This window comes from Talpa occidentalis, unplaced genomic scaffold (assembly GCF_014898055.3).
Source record: "Talpa occidentalis isolate TD23 unplaced genomic scaffold, MPIMG_talOcc4v2.1, whole genome shotgun sequence".
NCBI classification, from domain to species: domain Eukaryota; kingdom Metazoa; phylum Chordata; class Mammalia; order Eulipotyphla; family Talpidae; genus Talpa; species Talpa occidentalis.
The window spans coordinates 123,673,041-123,686,121 of record NW_026555331.1 but is presented as its reverse complement, the minus strand read 5'-3'; the positions used below and the strand labels follow the sequence as shown (position 1 = coordinate 123,686,121).

The 13,081-nt window shown below is 44.2% G+C and overlaps 1 protein-coding gene across 2 annotated transcripts in view; it reads left to right on the top strand.

The window, feature by feature from the left end:
• Nucleotides 1-5,664, top strand: part of NRCAM (neuronal cell adhesion molecule) — a 191,008-nt gene extending 185,344 nt beyond the window's left edge. The window contains exon 28 of one of the 2 annotated variants that reach the window (XM_037511627.2): nucleotides 3,213-5,664. In XM_037511627.2, the coding sequence (XP_037367524.1) occupies nucleotides 3,213-3,450 (238 nt within the window). In that variant the 3' untranslated portion in view covers nucleotides 3,451-5,664. The remainder of the gene's footprint in view (nucleotides 1-3,212) is intronic. The other variant, XM_054692554.1, reaches the window with a different exon arrangement.
• The last annotated feature ends 7,417 nt before the right edge of the window (nucleotides 5,665-13,081 follow it).

The following is a 13,081-nucleotide window of genomic DNA, read 5'->3' as shown; positions in this document are numbered from 1 at the left end:
ACAGCTTCAGAGTGCGGGGCTCAACTGCCTGTTCCGTCAGGGAAGCCCTTTTGGATTTTTTACATATAATCATATCAGTTATGAATAACATTTTCCTTTCTTAATACATATGCCTTCTCTTTCTGTCATCATTTTGCTTAGTATTTCGAATGCAGATTTGATGAGACATGATAATAGCAGGCATCTACTGTTATTTGGATGTCAAACAGAAGTTTTCAACAATCACCATAAAGGATTACATTTATTGTAGGTTTCTTGTAGATGTCCTTAATTGCATTAATGAGGATTCTTTCTGTTTGAAGTGTATTAATTTTGGAATATTGAATGTCTCTTGAATTTAACCATAAATCTTCTAAATCTACTGAAATGATCATAGATCTTTTTCTTTTCTTATGCTACAATAGTGAATTATTATAAATTGTTGTCTTAATGCTAAAATGAACATGCATTCCTAGAATAAACCAAACCTGGTCATGATAGATTATCTTTTAATGGGCTGATAAATTTGTTCATGATTTATTTGGGATTTTTATCATCTGTGTTCACAAATTAGATTATCCTGTGTTGTTTCTTTTTAAGATTCATTTTTATTTATGCATGCAAAGCTGGGGTACAGGCCAGAGGTGCAGAGGGTGAGAGGATTCACCAGAGACAGAGCGGGGAACAGAACAGGCAGACTGACTAAAGTACACTGCTAAGGGGAGCAGCGGGTGAGTCAGGAGAGGTCTGCTGCACCATGTGGGCAGCTCCCTGGCTGGGGATTGAACTCGTGCTGCAGTGGCTGCGGATATCTTCATAGGCTGCATCCTAACCCTTTGCGCCACCAGGGAGGCCCTGTCCTGTGGTTTTTACTTTCTCAAAGTATTTGTGGTGGATTAGCTATCATTATTATAGTAGACCTATGAAATGATTAAAAGATAGGTTCCTCTGACATTCAAAACTTTAACAAAACTGAAGTGCTGATATTCCACCCCAAATATACTAGATGCCATAGCAAGGGTAATTCCATTGTTCCTGTTGCTCAAACTGAAAAATCATGGAGTCACTTTTTTCTCTATTCTTCCATATCCAATCCTTCCAGAGAATCCTATTGATGCTACCTTCAAAATATGTCTATAATCTGACTCTCTGTGCCCCCCCTCGATGTTCCACTCTGGCCCAAGTCATAGTAATCTCACTCCAGGTTATTGCAATAATTCCCCTGACTCCCTAAAGCAGGCATTGGCAAACTTTTTCTGTAAAGGAAATTTTGTACTTTACAGACTGTATGATGTCTGGTGCAGCTTTGTAGTTCTGCTATTAAAGAGCAAGAGCAGGCATAGATAATACATAGATCAGGGTTTTATTATATTTTGTTCATCCTGTGTCTTCAATGGCTAGATTAGTATCTGTCCTAGAGTAGGTACTCAATAAATGTTTATTAAACATGTGAGTGGCTGGCTGGATGGATTGATGGTTATGTGGATGGATGTCTATGTGGATGGATGGATGGATGGATGGATGGATGGTCAAAGAACAAGCTAGAGTTTCTTGTAGTGCATTCATTGGAAGACTAGTTCTATAAAGCAAAATAAGACTAAAAGTTGGAATCCAGGTAACAGAATTCTGCTCATGATGGAACTCTTCAATGAAATTAAGTGTCTCACCAATCCATGAGCAATCCAAGGATTAAATCCCAAATATATGCAAGTTATTCTTACAGCAGATTGAAGACTGGATGCTGTGTCCCCTGCCTCTAACATAGGCTACTGCAAGGTCTGTGACACTTCCCAGTGTTTATTAGCAATGACAATAGTCGTTTATGAAGTTTGTGACCAGAACATGAAGGTTGTTGAAGCAAATAATTTTCAATAGCACATTCCACTGTCCTTTTAAGATAGTATTGTTTTCTGGTCTTGAGATATTCCTTTTTTGGCGAGAAATTGAAACCCCTAGTAGGAATTGTTGGCCAAAGAGACAGAATATTAGTGTATCTTGTTAATATTTGTATGTTGGCTAGAAAAATGTCACTCTCAGAAACAAGGAGCAATAAAGCACTAGCACCAACTGCTAGAGGAAACACTGCAGCTAATGAGACCTTTATGTTTAAGTCTTTTTATTTTTTGCTGATACTGTGTTTCCTATTTTGCCTTGCATTTTTGTTCTTTGAAAGAAAAAAGATGCCATTGCCTTTTTTTCCCTAGTTTTTAACCACATTACCTACTAAGCTATAGGTCAGTTTACATACCTAGTTACATAACCACATGGGTAGATGTAAAATATGATTACTTCAGATATTGTAGTTAGGGGCTCGACAGAGAAATAAGAAATAAAATGTATCCTATAAAGTTTTATTAAATTATATTTCTTACATTCCCACCCAACATGGAGTAGAGTGCATAATACATGTGAGAAGGGAGGAGAGGGGTAAAGATGGGTATAGGAAATGTTTGCTTTTGCAGTTTTGGAATCACTCACACTCCTCAGAATATATTTAACTGCTATTAATGTACAAACATAGTGAGTTTAAGTTAAATTGTGTCTTTCCAAATTAATAAGTTTTTACCCATTAATTAAAATTCTTGCCAAAAAAAAAAAAATACTGTATACTATCAGTATAAGGATTTTGCTTTTCTTCTTAGGCTATTTTCATTTGTTTCTTCTGCATCCTTTTAATGGGATTTGTAGGTCTCTTGAAAGGTAAGGTTAAAGTTTTCAAATCTGACCTGCACATAAAAACACAATTATTTGAAATGCAGGATTTTGCTTTCTCCCTCTTGCACAGGAAAAAAATCCATATTTCACACTTAACCCAAGTCATTCTCCATTCATATCCAAGGAATCAGAGATATTACGCAGTTTAACATACTAACTCCTTTACTTGCCATCAGCTTTTACCCCCTCTTGATTCAAAATGGTGATGATTTTCAACTTTTCTCCACTCTTCCTTTTTTTAATGCTTGTGATTATTTCTGAATTGTTTCCAAGTCAGGAGTCAGAATCTGTCATTGATATTGACATATAATAAGAAGCCATTCTGTTGAAGACTTCATGATTAAACCATTTCTGCACCTGATTTTCATTCCAACTACATCCCAGTCCGTGGAGTCAACCTGAAGAGTAGATTGGTAGAAGCTCAGGACTCCATTTACTTAATCTTAGTTTGCATGCATGATCTTACAGAACATTTCACTTAAATGCCAGTCTTGATGAAAGTATTTTTTTTTCCCCAGTGATGCAGAAGACCACAAGCCTTTGAAAAAAGGCAGTCGAACACCTTCAGACAGGACTGTGAAAAAAGAAGATAGTGATGATAGCCTAGTTGACTATGGAGAGGGAGTGAATGGCCAGTTCAATGAGGACGGCTCCTTTATTGGACAATACAGTGGTAAGAAAGAGAAAGAGCCGGCTGAAGGAAATGAAAGCTCAGAGGCACCTTCTCCTGTCAACGCTATGAATTCCTTTGTTTAATTTTAAGTTCTTTGCCAATAGCCCATTTCTCTAGAAACTGTAAGTACTTGCTTGCCAGCCTTCTCATATTATGAACATAAAGGCAGAAAGTCTATTTTCTGCTGCGTGTTAATATTATGAGAACAGTTAGAGCAAGATCATAACTCAGTCAAATGATATATGTTGATATGAACTGCAGTGCGAAGTTCTGCATCCTTTGTCATCCAAACTAGGTATTCTTGATTTGTTCAGAACTGATAAAAAAAAATGTAACCTCATCAACAGATCATGTTATTTCCTCTTCAAGATACAGTTTAATATGATGCATGAAAATGCTACACATTTAAAGGACATACCAGTGTATGTTATTAAAACATGATTTGATACCTTGTTTATACTGTCTTCAGCTGAACCCCTAAATATGAATTCTGTTTTCATTGTCAAGAGTGTTACTGTAGTATTCTCTAGGACTTCAATGTCTTTGTGGACATTGTTGTGAAATTGGTGACTCTATGTCTAGCTGTTGTTAGTCTTTTTGGGAGACTGTTAGGAACAGTATGTACAGTATATACTTGCTTAAATGAGTTCATTATGACAGTTGCATTTGCTGATGCTTACTGAGACTCTGTCACCTGCTCTTCGCTCCTGTTACTTCACAACCTTCTTAATCTTCCAGGTATTACAGCAGTACAGTGTTCTACTTTTTGCATCACCTCTATGTTCAGTTGTTTTTAGGCATAAATGATGTGTATTGCAATGCATTTGGACACTTGTGCCATCCTGAAAGAATTAAAAACAAATGATTCAAATGAAATTTAAAACATTATTCCGGAAAGCACAGGGCAAGACACATGCAGTGCCTTCAGATGATCGGCATTCTATAACACACTGCCTTCCGCAGTCAACACAGAGTCTACATTACTGTCATTGTCTAAAAGTAACTTTTAAAAAGCAGAGATAAGGAAAACTGCAATGCTGAAAAAAAAGGAAATGTGAAAATAAAATTAATAAGACATTTCACTTTAAGGAGCATTTTTCCCATATGTATAAAAAGAAAAGCTTTATCACCAATTGAAGTGCATGATGATTTTGTGGTCTCTTAAGGTTTCTGTTAAAATAAGTTACAATAAATAAGAAAGATGTCAACTTGATAGAAAATTTTTTTCAAGAAACAAATTATTCTAAAACAAAAAACATGTAAAAGCATGCCAATTTATTCTCAAAGTCTTACTTATGTGGCAGCTTTTGAAACTCTGCAGCATTAAATAATGTATATGCACATTGCTATATACCCATTTCAGAATCTAAGAAATCTGACAAGTGCTAACAAGGCCAACAGTTGAAGGATTATATCTGCAGTTCCAAAAATAAACACATATATTCTATTATATTCGTAAACAATATCTAACATGGTTTACCTCCAAGTATGAAATTCTATAACAACCTATGGTTGAAGGAATGCTCAGTTTCATTTGCCAATAAATTGGTTTCTCATAACTTGCATCAAGTTTAATTTTAAGTAAAGCCTTTTATATGTAGATATTTTGTTGAATTTGTAAATATACTTAAAGTGTAGATGCTATATGCTTATAGGTGTTACATACAAATAAACATGCAGTGTGTATGTTGTACCGTATAAGAAGTAAGCTAATTACTGCAGTGCACGGGATTGGGAAGTGTCTGCTTAACTACCTTTTGAATATTTTCCCCCTTTTTGCTGTGAAACTGAAATAGTGAACTATTCTACATATTGATGCAGGTTTCTAGATGAACTCTTCTGAGATTTGCCTATTCAGCACAAGGGCCTAGTCATTAGGTCATTTCGATAAAGCACAGTGTGAAGTAATCCCAAGTAAAGATGGCCCTCAATCCTTTCATGTCTCCGTATTTGCTTCTCACAGGTCAACCTTTCTATTGGAATAGAAATATACAAAACAGGCTTGCTTTGGCGTCAGAGAGCACAGAGATAAAAGTTACTTTATATTTGCCAGTGTTTTAGGGTAACAATAAAACCACAGTTTTACTCTTCCATATGGTAGATGCTAAATTATCTGTGCATGAAGGGGTCACTTCGGTAATAGTGCAACAGATTTTGTATTAAAATTAAATGTGGTTTCAAAAATCCCTCATTCTTTTGTATTTATCATGCCCTGGTGGAGTGTGAATGTCCAGGTAATGGTATATGTAATAGTGCAGGCAGATGGCATGGGATTTCCATCAAAAAGTGACTATTAATCTTGATATCTGTGATTTTTAACTTTTTCAAACATATTTCCTAATGTTTTAAACTAGCTTTTAAAACCACAAAACTGTATACACCTCAGCTTTGATTTTTGCTTTTAAAGGTTTTTATATGCAGAGAAAAAAACCCCACAAAACTTAGTATGATTAAAACAGCTAATAAAATAAGGGCATATCAAAAAATTTTCATTCATTTAAAAAAAAAACAGGAATAGATATTAACCTTTGAGGAAAAAAAAGTTCAAGGAATCAGGTCCTGTTTCCTTTGTTGGAACTTGAGCTGCTCAGCTCTGGGTCCCTGGAGCCTGCTGTCAGCCTCTCTTCTGCTTACCTGGCCTCCACCCTCCCGCCACCAGTGACTCCAAGTGCTTAGCCTCTCCTGCTTGACAAGACACTCTGGGCATTTGCAAGTGCTCTAGGTATGTCCTCCACTCTCACTCACCAGCCCTGCTCTTCTAACGATTGTCTCAAACCCAACTGGTCTGTAATCAGCCAAGGCCCAGCTTGTGCCTCTGTTCCACCACCTTCCCTTCTTCACTTGTCTGGTCTCAGCTTTCCACCTGCCACAGATTATGCTGGCACAGAGCTCACACCTGTCCCTTACCCTACTATTATACACACACACACACACACTCTCTCTCACTCTCTCTCTCTCTCTCTCTCTCTCTCTCTCTCTCTCTCTCTCTTATCTGGATAACAACATACCATATAAGTCAATTGCAAAATACTATATACACCTCAGCATTTCTACCACAGAGAGTACCTGCTTCTGAACAGCAAATGAGGATGGCCCGGTGGCACACCTCAGGCCAGATTCATAGGCTACAGCCTCAGGCCGCATCGTCAATCACAGTGATATAGCAAGAAGGGCCAGCAAATCTTAAGCCTGACCACAGAGCGCACTGATGCATTACAGCCTTCTTCTTCCAATGGTTTATAGTCTCCCTGGTTTACACTGAATGGCTGATTCTGGAAATGGCTTGTGGACACAAGGGAAAGAAATACCAAGCACTGAGAATTCTTACCACAAGCAAATTTCTCCCTCTCCAGGGATTTTTTTCCTAATGACCACCAGGGGGCTCCCGCACAAAAGAAACATTTCCTCAGGAAGAAAAAGCCTCTGGAGAAAAGGAGTAAGCCACTTGTGATCATCAGACTGTGGTCTAAGCGCAGAAAATGATTGCCTTCTGCAGTCGGGGAAAGTGGGGTTCGCAACTTGGAAGAGTTCACAGCTCCCAGGGAGTAAGTTTGTGTTAATCTTCCTCTTACTGATTGTGGGCAGGTGGCTGATTAGGAGACAGGGAAGTGAGGGGACCATGATGCCACAAGGCACCAACCACTGCTGCAAGTTGATGGGGGTGAGGAGGAGCATGTCTTTAACATTATCCCCCCCTTTTCTCTATCTGCGCCATTTCATCTGCCACCAATGGTTTAATGTTTTGTGATTGGATGACTCAGAAAGGACAGAAAGCTTTTATTTTTCACTTTAAGAAAGCAGCAGGGCAGAATAATAGCAGAGTATTTATATTAAATGAACAAACAAATAGTTTGAGGGAGAAAGAGACTGGGACTTAAGCACTCGAGGTCTTCCTGTGTGACCATGCGTAATGGAACCCCTCTAACCTCCCACCTCCCCAGGCCTCCATTTCCTTACTAAAGTGACAGAAAGCAGATGGCTTCTAAATATCCCTTTCTGCTGAAATCCTGTGGTTCCTATTCCTATGGTTCCCAATTTTTTTTGAGCACTCACAACCATTTATTTTGTCAGGTGGAGAGGGAAGAAGGAGAGCAAAACCAGATGTAGTTCCTGTTCTCATGGTGCCTGGAATCTGGTGTGAGATGATAGGTTTTAATCCAATGGCCACTGATAATGAACACCAAATCTAAACTGAGATCGCTGAGAAGGGAAGGCATGCCCAGCTCTGAGAGCAAATAATAGAGCTGACCTGGGTCCAGTGGTCGAGAAGGCTTCCCAGATGAAGTGTCACTGAGAGCTGGGAATTGGGGCGTGGGGGTGCTGGGGGTAGGTGGGACCAAGGAGGGCAAGAGAAGATCACAGCTGCTGCAGAGTGAAGGTCAGGGTGCCTAGGGCAGATGTGGGGGGGGGGCAGGCCAAGCTGGGTCTTGAAGAGTTTATTAAAGGAGCAATGCAAAGTGGGGAGCAATTGAAGTGGTTGAAGCAAAGGATTGTATGACCAGTTTGTGTTTAGGGAGGGGAAGAATTCACAGAATTTAGTATGGGGAAAGGAGGCGAGAAGGACCAGAGAGGTTGCTGAGAAGGCACTGGGATGCCTGCAGCAGTTTACACAAATGATAGAAGTTGGGTCTGTAATTATGCCACTGGAGATGGAGAAAAGTAGCTGGATTCTAAAGATACTTCAGAAGCAATGGAGTAATGGACTAGATATGAGAGGTAGAGAGAAGGGGAGATATGTCAAAGATGGCTTTCAGATTTCTGACTTGTCTGATCAAACTTGAGGTTCAATTAAGTGGGAACACCAGGAATGAATCAGATTTGGGGGTAAGTTGTGCCCCAATTCACTCAAGGTAATGAGTGATTTTGACAAGCCTCTGAGACATCTGAGTATAGAGGGACTGGCCATTTGGGCTTAAAATTTAGGTGTGGTGAGTGCAGCCCCGTGGAGATGCCACTTCAGCTCCTGATTGCTCAAGAAGTCACCCCCAGACCAGTGGTTCTCAGGGTGGTCCCCAGAACAGCAGCATCAGCATGACTTGTTAGAAGTGCAAATTCTTGACCCAACCCAGTTTACTGAATCAGATACTCTGAGGGTTGATAGCAGCTTCTGCGCTTCATAAGCGCTCGTGAGCGTTCTGACGACACATGTGGGAAACACTGCGCTCTGTCCATAGCCAGCCCTCTGCTCCCCGCCCGTAAGAGCAGGTGGGTTTGGTCTATTGAGATTAAAAGCAAAAACTGGCAGGCTCTTAAAGGAGTAAAGAGTAAAAGGCTCTTAAAGAGTAAAAAACTTGCAATAACCCGAATGCCCGTGTACAGATAAGTGGATGAGCAAATCTTGGTGTCAATCAACAATAAAAAGTAAAACTATTGATATCGGTAACGTTCTACCAAATAAAGAGGTTTTATTTATATGAAACACTAGAACTGAATGAAGTTAGGAACAGTGCACCCTAAGCCCGGTTATCAATCTAAACAATTAATGGGAGCCAGGAGGGCGCCCCACCTGAGACCAGGAGTCCTAAACCCATCTATTAAAGAGAAACAATCGATGGAAGTTGGGGTGCCTCCCCCAACCCAGTAAAGAGTGGAATGTTCAGAACATCAACACAGTAACACAGTGTTAAAGCGACAGACCACAGCTAGCTTGGGAAAGGCAAGTCCAGCAACGTGGGACACTCAGTGGGCCTCAGTAACCTAGGAGATGCCGATCAGCACCTGACCGCTGAACCCCACTTCTTGCCCACAATACCTCTATAAACTACTGCTTTTTGGCCCCTTAGCGGTACCCACTTGGGACCCTTCTCTGTTCAGAGAGCTTTCCTGTCCTTCTGCTTATCTGTCAATAAACCTCTTACTTTTCTGTGACCTTGGTCTCGACGTTGAATTCTTTCCTTCCCAAAGACCAGAATCAAGAAAGAGCCAACCTGGGTTCCTCGGGCTCCAGGCCTGCTTCCAAAACCCCAATTCAGAACAGGCTAAACTCAGGTAACGTGACAGAAATCCTGTCAGCGATTGCCTGGCACTGGGGGTGGGGATGTGAGGACTCTCCCACAAAGACACCGAGGGAACTTGTAGGGAGAACGGGAATGGTCAATGTCTTCGTTATGGTGGTGTTTATAGCAGTGTGTTCATTTTTCAGGACTCAAAACTATCCTTAAAATGATTAAGTTTTATTGTATGTAAGTTATCTCTCAATAAAGTTGGTATTAAAAGAAAAAACTGGGCATAAATGACTCCTCTTGTTGGTTTTTTTTCCTCTGGTTTAATTGCCCAAAGGGGGGGCATGGGACGGTTTCACTCTGGGGACATTTCACTCTGCTCCTCTTCTATGTGAACACAGGGGTCAGGACCCAGGCCTGCCTTTAAGGAAAAGTCCCCCACCCTCTGGGGTCATGGGGTTGGCGACTATAAGGCATCTGTATATATGCGTCACTTGTAACACATGCCTCGACCTCCTCGGTGAGTCTGAGTCAGTGCTTCCTGAGTTACATCCTGGGACAAGGCCTCATTTGGCGCCTTTCTAAGCTTAGCTTCAGTGTCTCCAACTTGGCCTCCCCAGCTGAGCCCCTTATGCCATCCCTCTTCGCCCTTTTCTCTCTCAGGCTTTCAGATACCTCCTTCCTGGTATCTCTCACTTCTGCTCTCCTTGGCCTAAGCAGCCAGTTTCCCAGCTTTCAGTTCTCCATCCTAATGAGGTCTAATTAACATCTCAGAGTCACACTGTTCAAAATACAGACCTTGATATGTTCGCCCTTTGCAACGCTTGGCTTCCCAGTGCTTCCAGGCTCATTAATGATGCCAATTTGGCTCAAGGCAAAGCCCCGGGAGTCATTGCTCTCCCACTTCTCATCTTAGTGAAGGGATCTGTCACTTTGTAGAAAATGGCTCCTGTGTAAGGTGTTTAGTGTCGGTGGACACGTGAGTAACAACAATAGGAATTGGGGATTTTGCTATTTTCCCTGTGTGGACGCTCCAGATAGCCTTGCCTTGTCTGAGAAAATTGTTCCTTAGCCACTGCCCAGACCAGGCTACCGGGTCTTGAGCAGTGGCCCAGCAGTCTGTGAATATGTGGATCTGTGCAATTGTCGAGGCTGGAAGGGGCACAGTGCAGGATCTCCATGACCCAAGCAAACGGGTAAAGGAGGAGTCCTGGAGGCCTTGTGTAGGGTATGGTAAAAATATATCAGGCATTTCTGCCCTTCCGCCATCAGGATGGATGATGGATCCTTGTGGTCCTGAATGCATGCCTGATGGCAGACACCTGTGCTGGGAGACTGGGCATGCGTAAGTGGGTACACCTGGGCGAAGGCTGGGCTTACAAGGGCGGCGTCACGGGGACACCAGTAGAGCAGAGAAGCAGAACGAGAGCCAAAGAGAGAGCAAAAGAGAAGCAGAGATCACCAGAGAACGGTGGAGAGCCTGGAAAGAGTGAAGACTCGCTGGGGGTTGGGAGGCCTGCTAGCCTTTCGGCCCCCCAGCACCCCTGCCTGCCCTGTACCTGATCAATCCCAATAAAAGCCTGCAAAAGCCCCTGAGGGCTCCAGGACTCTCCTCCTTTACCCCGGCTGCTCGGGTCATAGAGAACCTGCACTGTGCCCATTCCCGCCACTATACCTTGGTAGCTTTTGCAGGCTTTTATTGGGATTTACCAGGTACACGGGAGGCAGGGGTGCTGGGGGGCCGGGAGGCTGGCAGGCCTCCCAGCCCCTGGCAAGTCTTCAAGGGCTCTCCGGCCTTCTCTCATGGCCTCTGCCTCTTTTGCTCTGCTGTTCTGTTCTCTCTCTTCTGGTTCTGCTGGCGTCCCCGTGACGCCGCCCCTATAATCCCAGTCTCTCAGCCCAGGTGTACCCACTAACGCATGCCCACACCCCACTCCAGGTGCCCGCCATCAGGCATGCATTCAGGACCGGGGGATCCATCATCCGTCCTGATGGCGGGAGGGCAGAAAAGCCTGACGCTTTACGTACCCTACAGCAAGGCCCTGCGTTCTGACTTTCTCAGGGGCCAGGGGAACAGCTATTTGTTCTCCCGTTTGGGCCAAGCCAGTACTGGAGAGGAGCCCGAGGCGGGGAGGGCTGCTGGCCCCCAAGCTCGCTGCTCTGGGTACTAAGGTGGTGCTGCCAGCGGGGAAGAGCCCGGACTCCCTGTCTGTCGGAGGCAGTTGGTCCCAAGCTGCTCCCTGCTTTGCAGCCCTCCCAGCCGGTGTCCTCTTCACTGGCTCTACAGTGCCGGAGGACACAAGCCAGCAGGGAGCCAGCAGCTTGCGCCCCCTCCCCCAGGGTGGCGCTGCCCTTTGAGCCCCTCCTGTCCGGGCACAGGTGTGCACACTTGCACATGCACACACACCCGTGCTCCAGGTGTCCACAATCAGGCACGCGTGCCCCACACCCACGCGCCTTCTGCGTTCATGCGACCGAGGCCATAGGTGATACCACAGAGGCTCGCAGTGTAAACATCCTGATTAACTCATTTACCCTGCACAGCGCAAATAGCCTGAGGGGGGAGAAGGAGGCTGCTGCTCTGCAAATAGCCTGAGGGGGGAGAAGGAGGCTGCTGCTCTCGCTTCCTTAAGACTCCGCCAAGGAGGGTGGGGGAGGCCATATTTTCTGTTTGGAAAGGCCTTGAACAGCAGGCTCGGCTCCCTCCAGAAGGCAGCGTTGGCATCTCACCCAAGGGCCCTGCAGCTGTGCTGAGGCATCTGTAACTGAGGGCGTTACGGGGACTTGGGTGTGGAGTAGGACCAGGTCGGGACACATCAGGGCCTTGGTTTCTGAAACGGCGCGAGAAGAGGCCAAAAGCCGGAGCTCAAGGAGAGTAGATCAGGTTGCCCCTGGGGGATTGGTGCTTAGTGCAAAACCCCAGGGAAAGCCAGGAAGACCCAAGTTTGGTCCAAGCCTGCAGGAGGCGTGGTCAGGTGTGGCCAAGGACTCGACTCCAAACACGGAGCCAGAGGGGACGAAAGGTAATGCTTGTTGGTGCCCGCTGGGCAGCTTCCAGGCGCGCTGTTGGGCTTCACCCCCACGACCTGCTTGTCATTGCAGGTAGAGGGCAAAGAATCCGTGAGAGAGGATGATGTGTTGCCTTTTCCATGAAAGACCTAATGTGTGTTATGCCTGTATCAGGCCGAGTGTGGCCGGCTTCTTAGAGGGCGGTTTAATGGTGAGTAATTGATGTTAGACTATGAGGAATTTCGTGGTCCTTAGAGAATCAGATGCTGACCGGACACTTGAGAGCTGAGGCTGGACGTTGGACCTTGAAAGGGTAGCCGCCCAGCCAACTGGGGTAGGTGGTCTGTGAGGGTGTGCAGAGGTGAGCAGCTGCTGCCAGTGGTGCTGAGGCTGGAGTGCCGCGCTTGACTAGAGGCTGCCCAAGGCCATGCCCACATTGATGTAAGAGCAGAGACCACGTCTTACTCCTTTCAGATTTGCGCATCTAGAGCACAGCGTCAGGACTCCCAATTTTCAAGAATCATCTGGCTCTGCTGGCTGTGAGGCTGCCAGATGCTCTGGAAGGCAGAACCAAAACTTGTTCCATGTCCCCCATGCTTGCAGGTGCTTCGTAAAATGCCTTAAACTCTGTTGGGACTTGTTGGATGTTGTCAGGCATGTGTCATGATTGTTATTTTCCATGGAGACTGGAAGGACACAGTGAGAATAGGAGAGACATGCCTAACTGCTCAGCAGCTCTGGTCTGGGGAGCAGGCTCATGGGC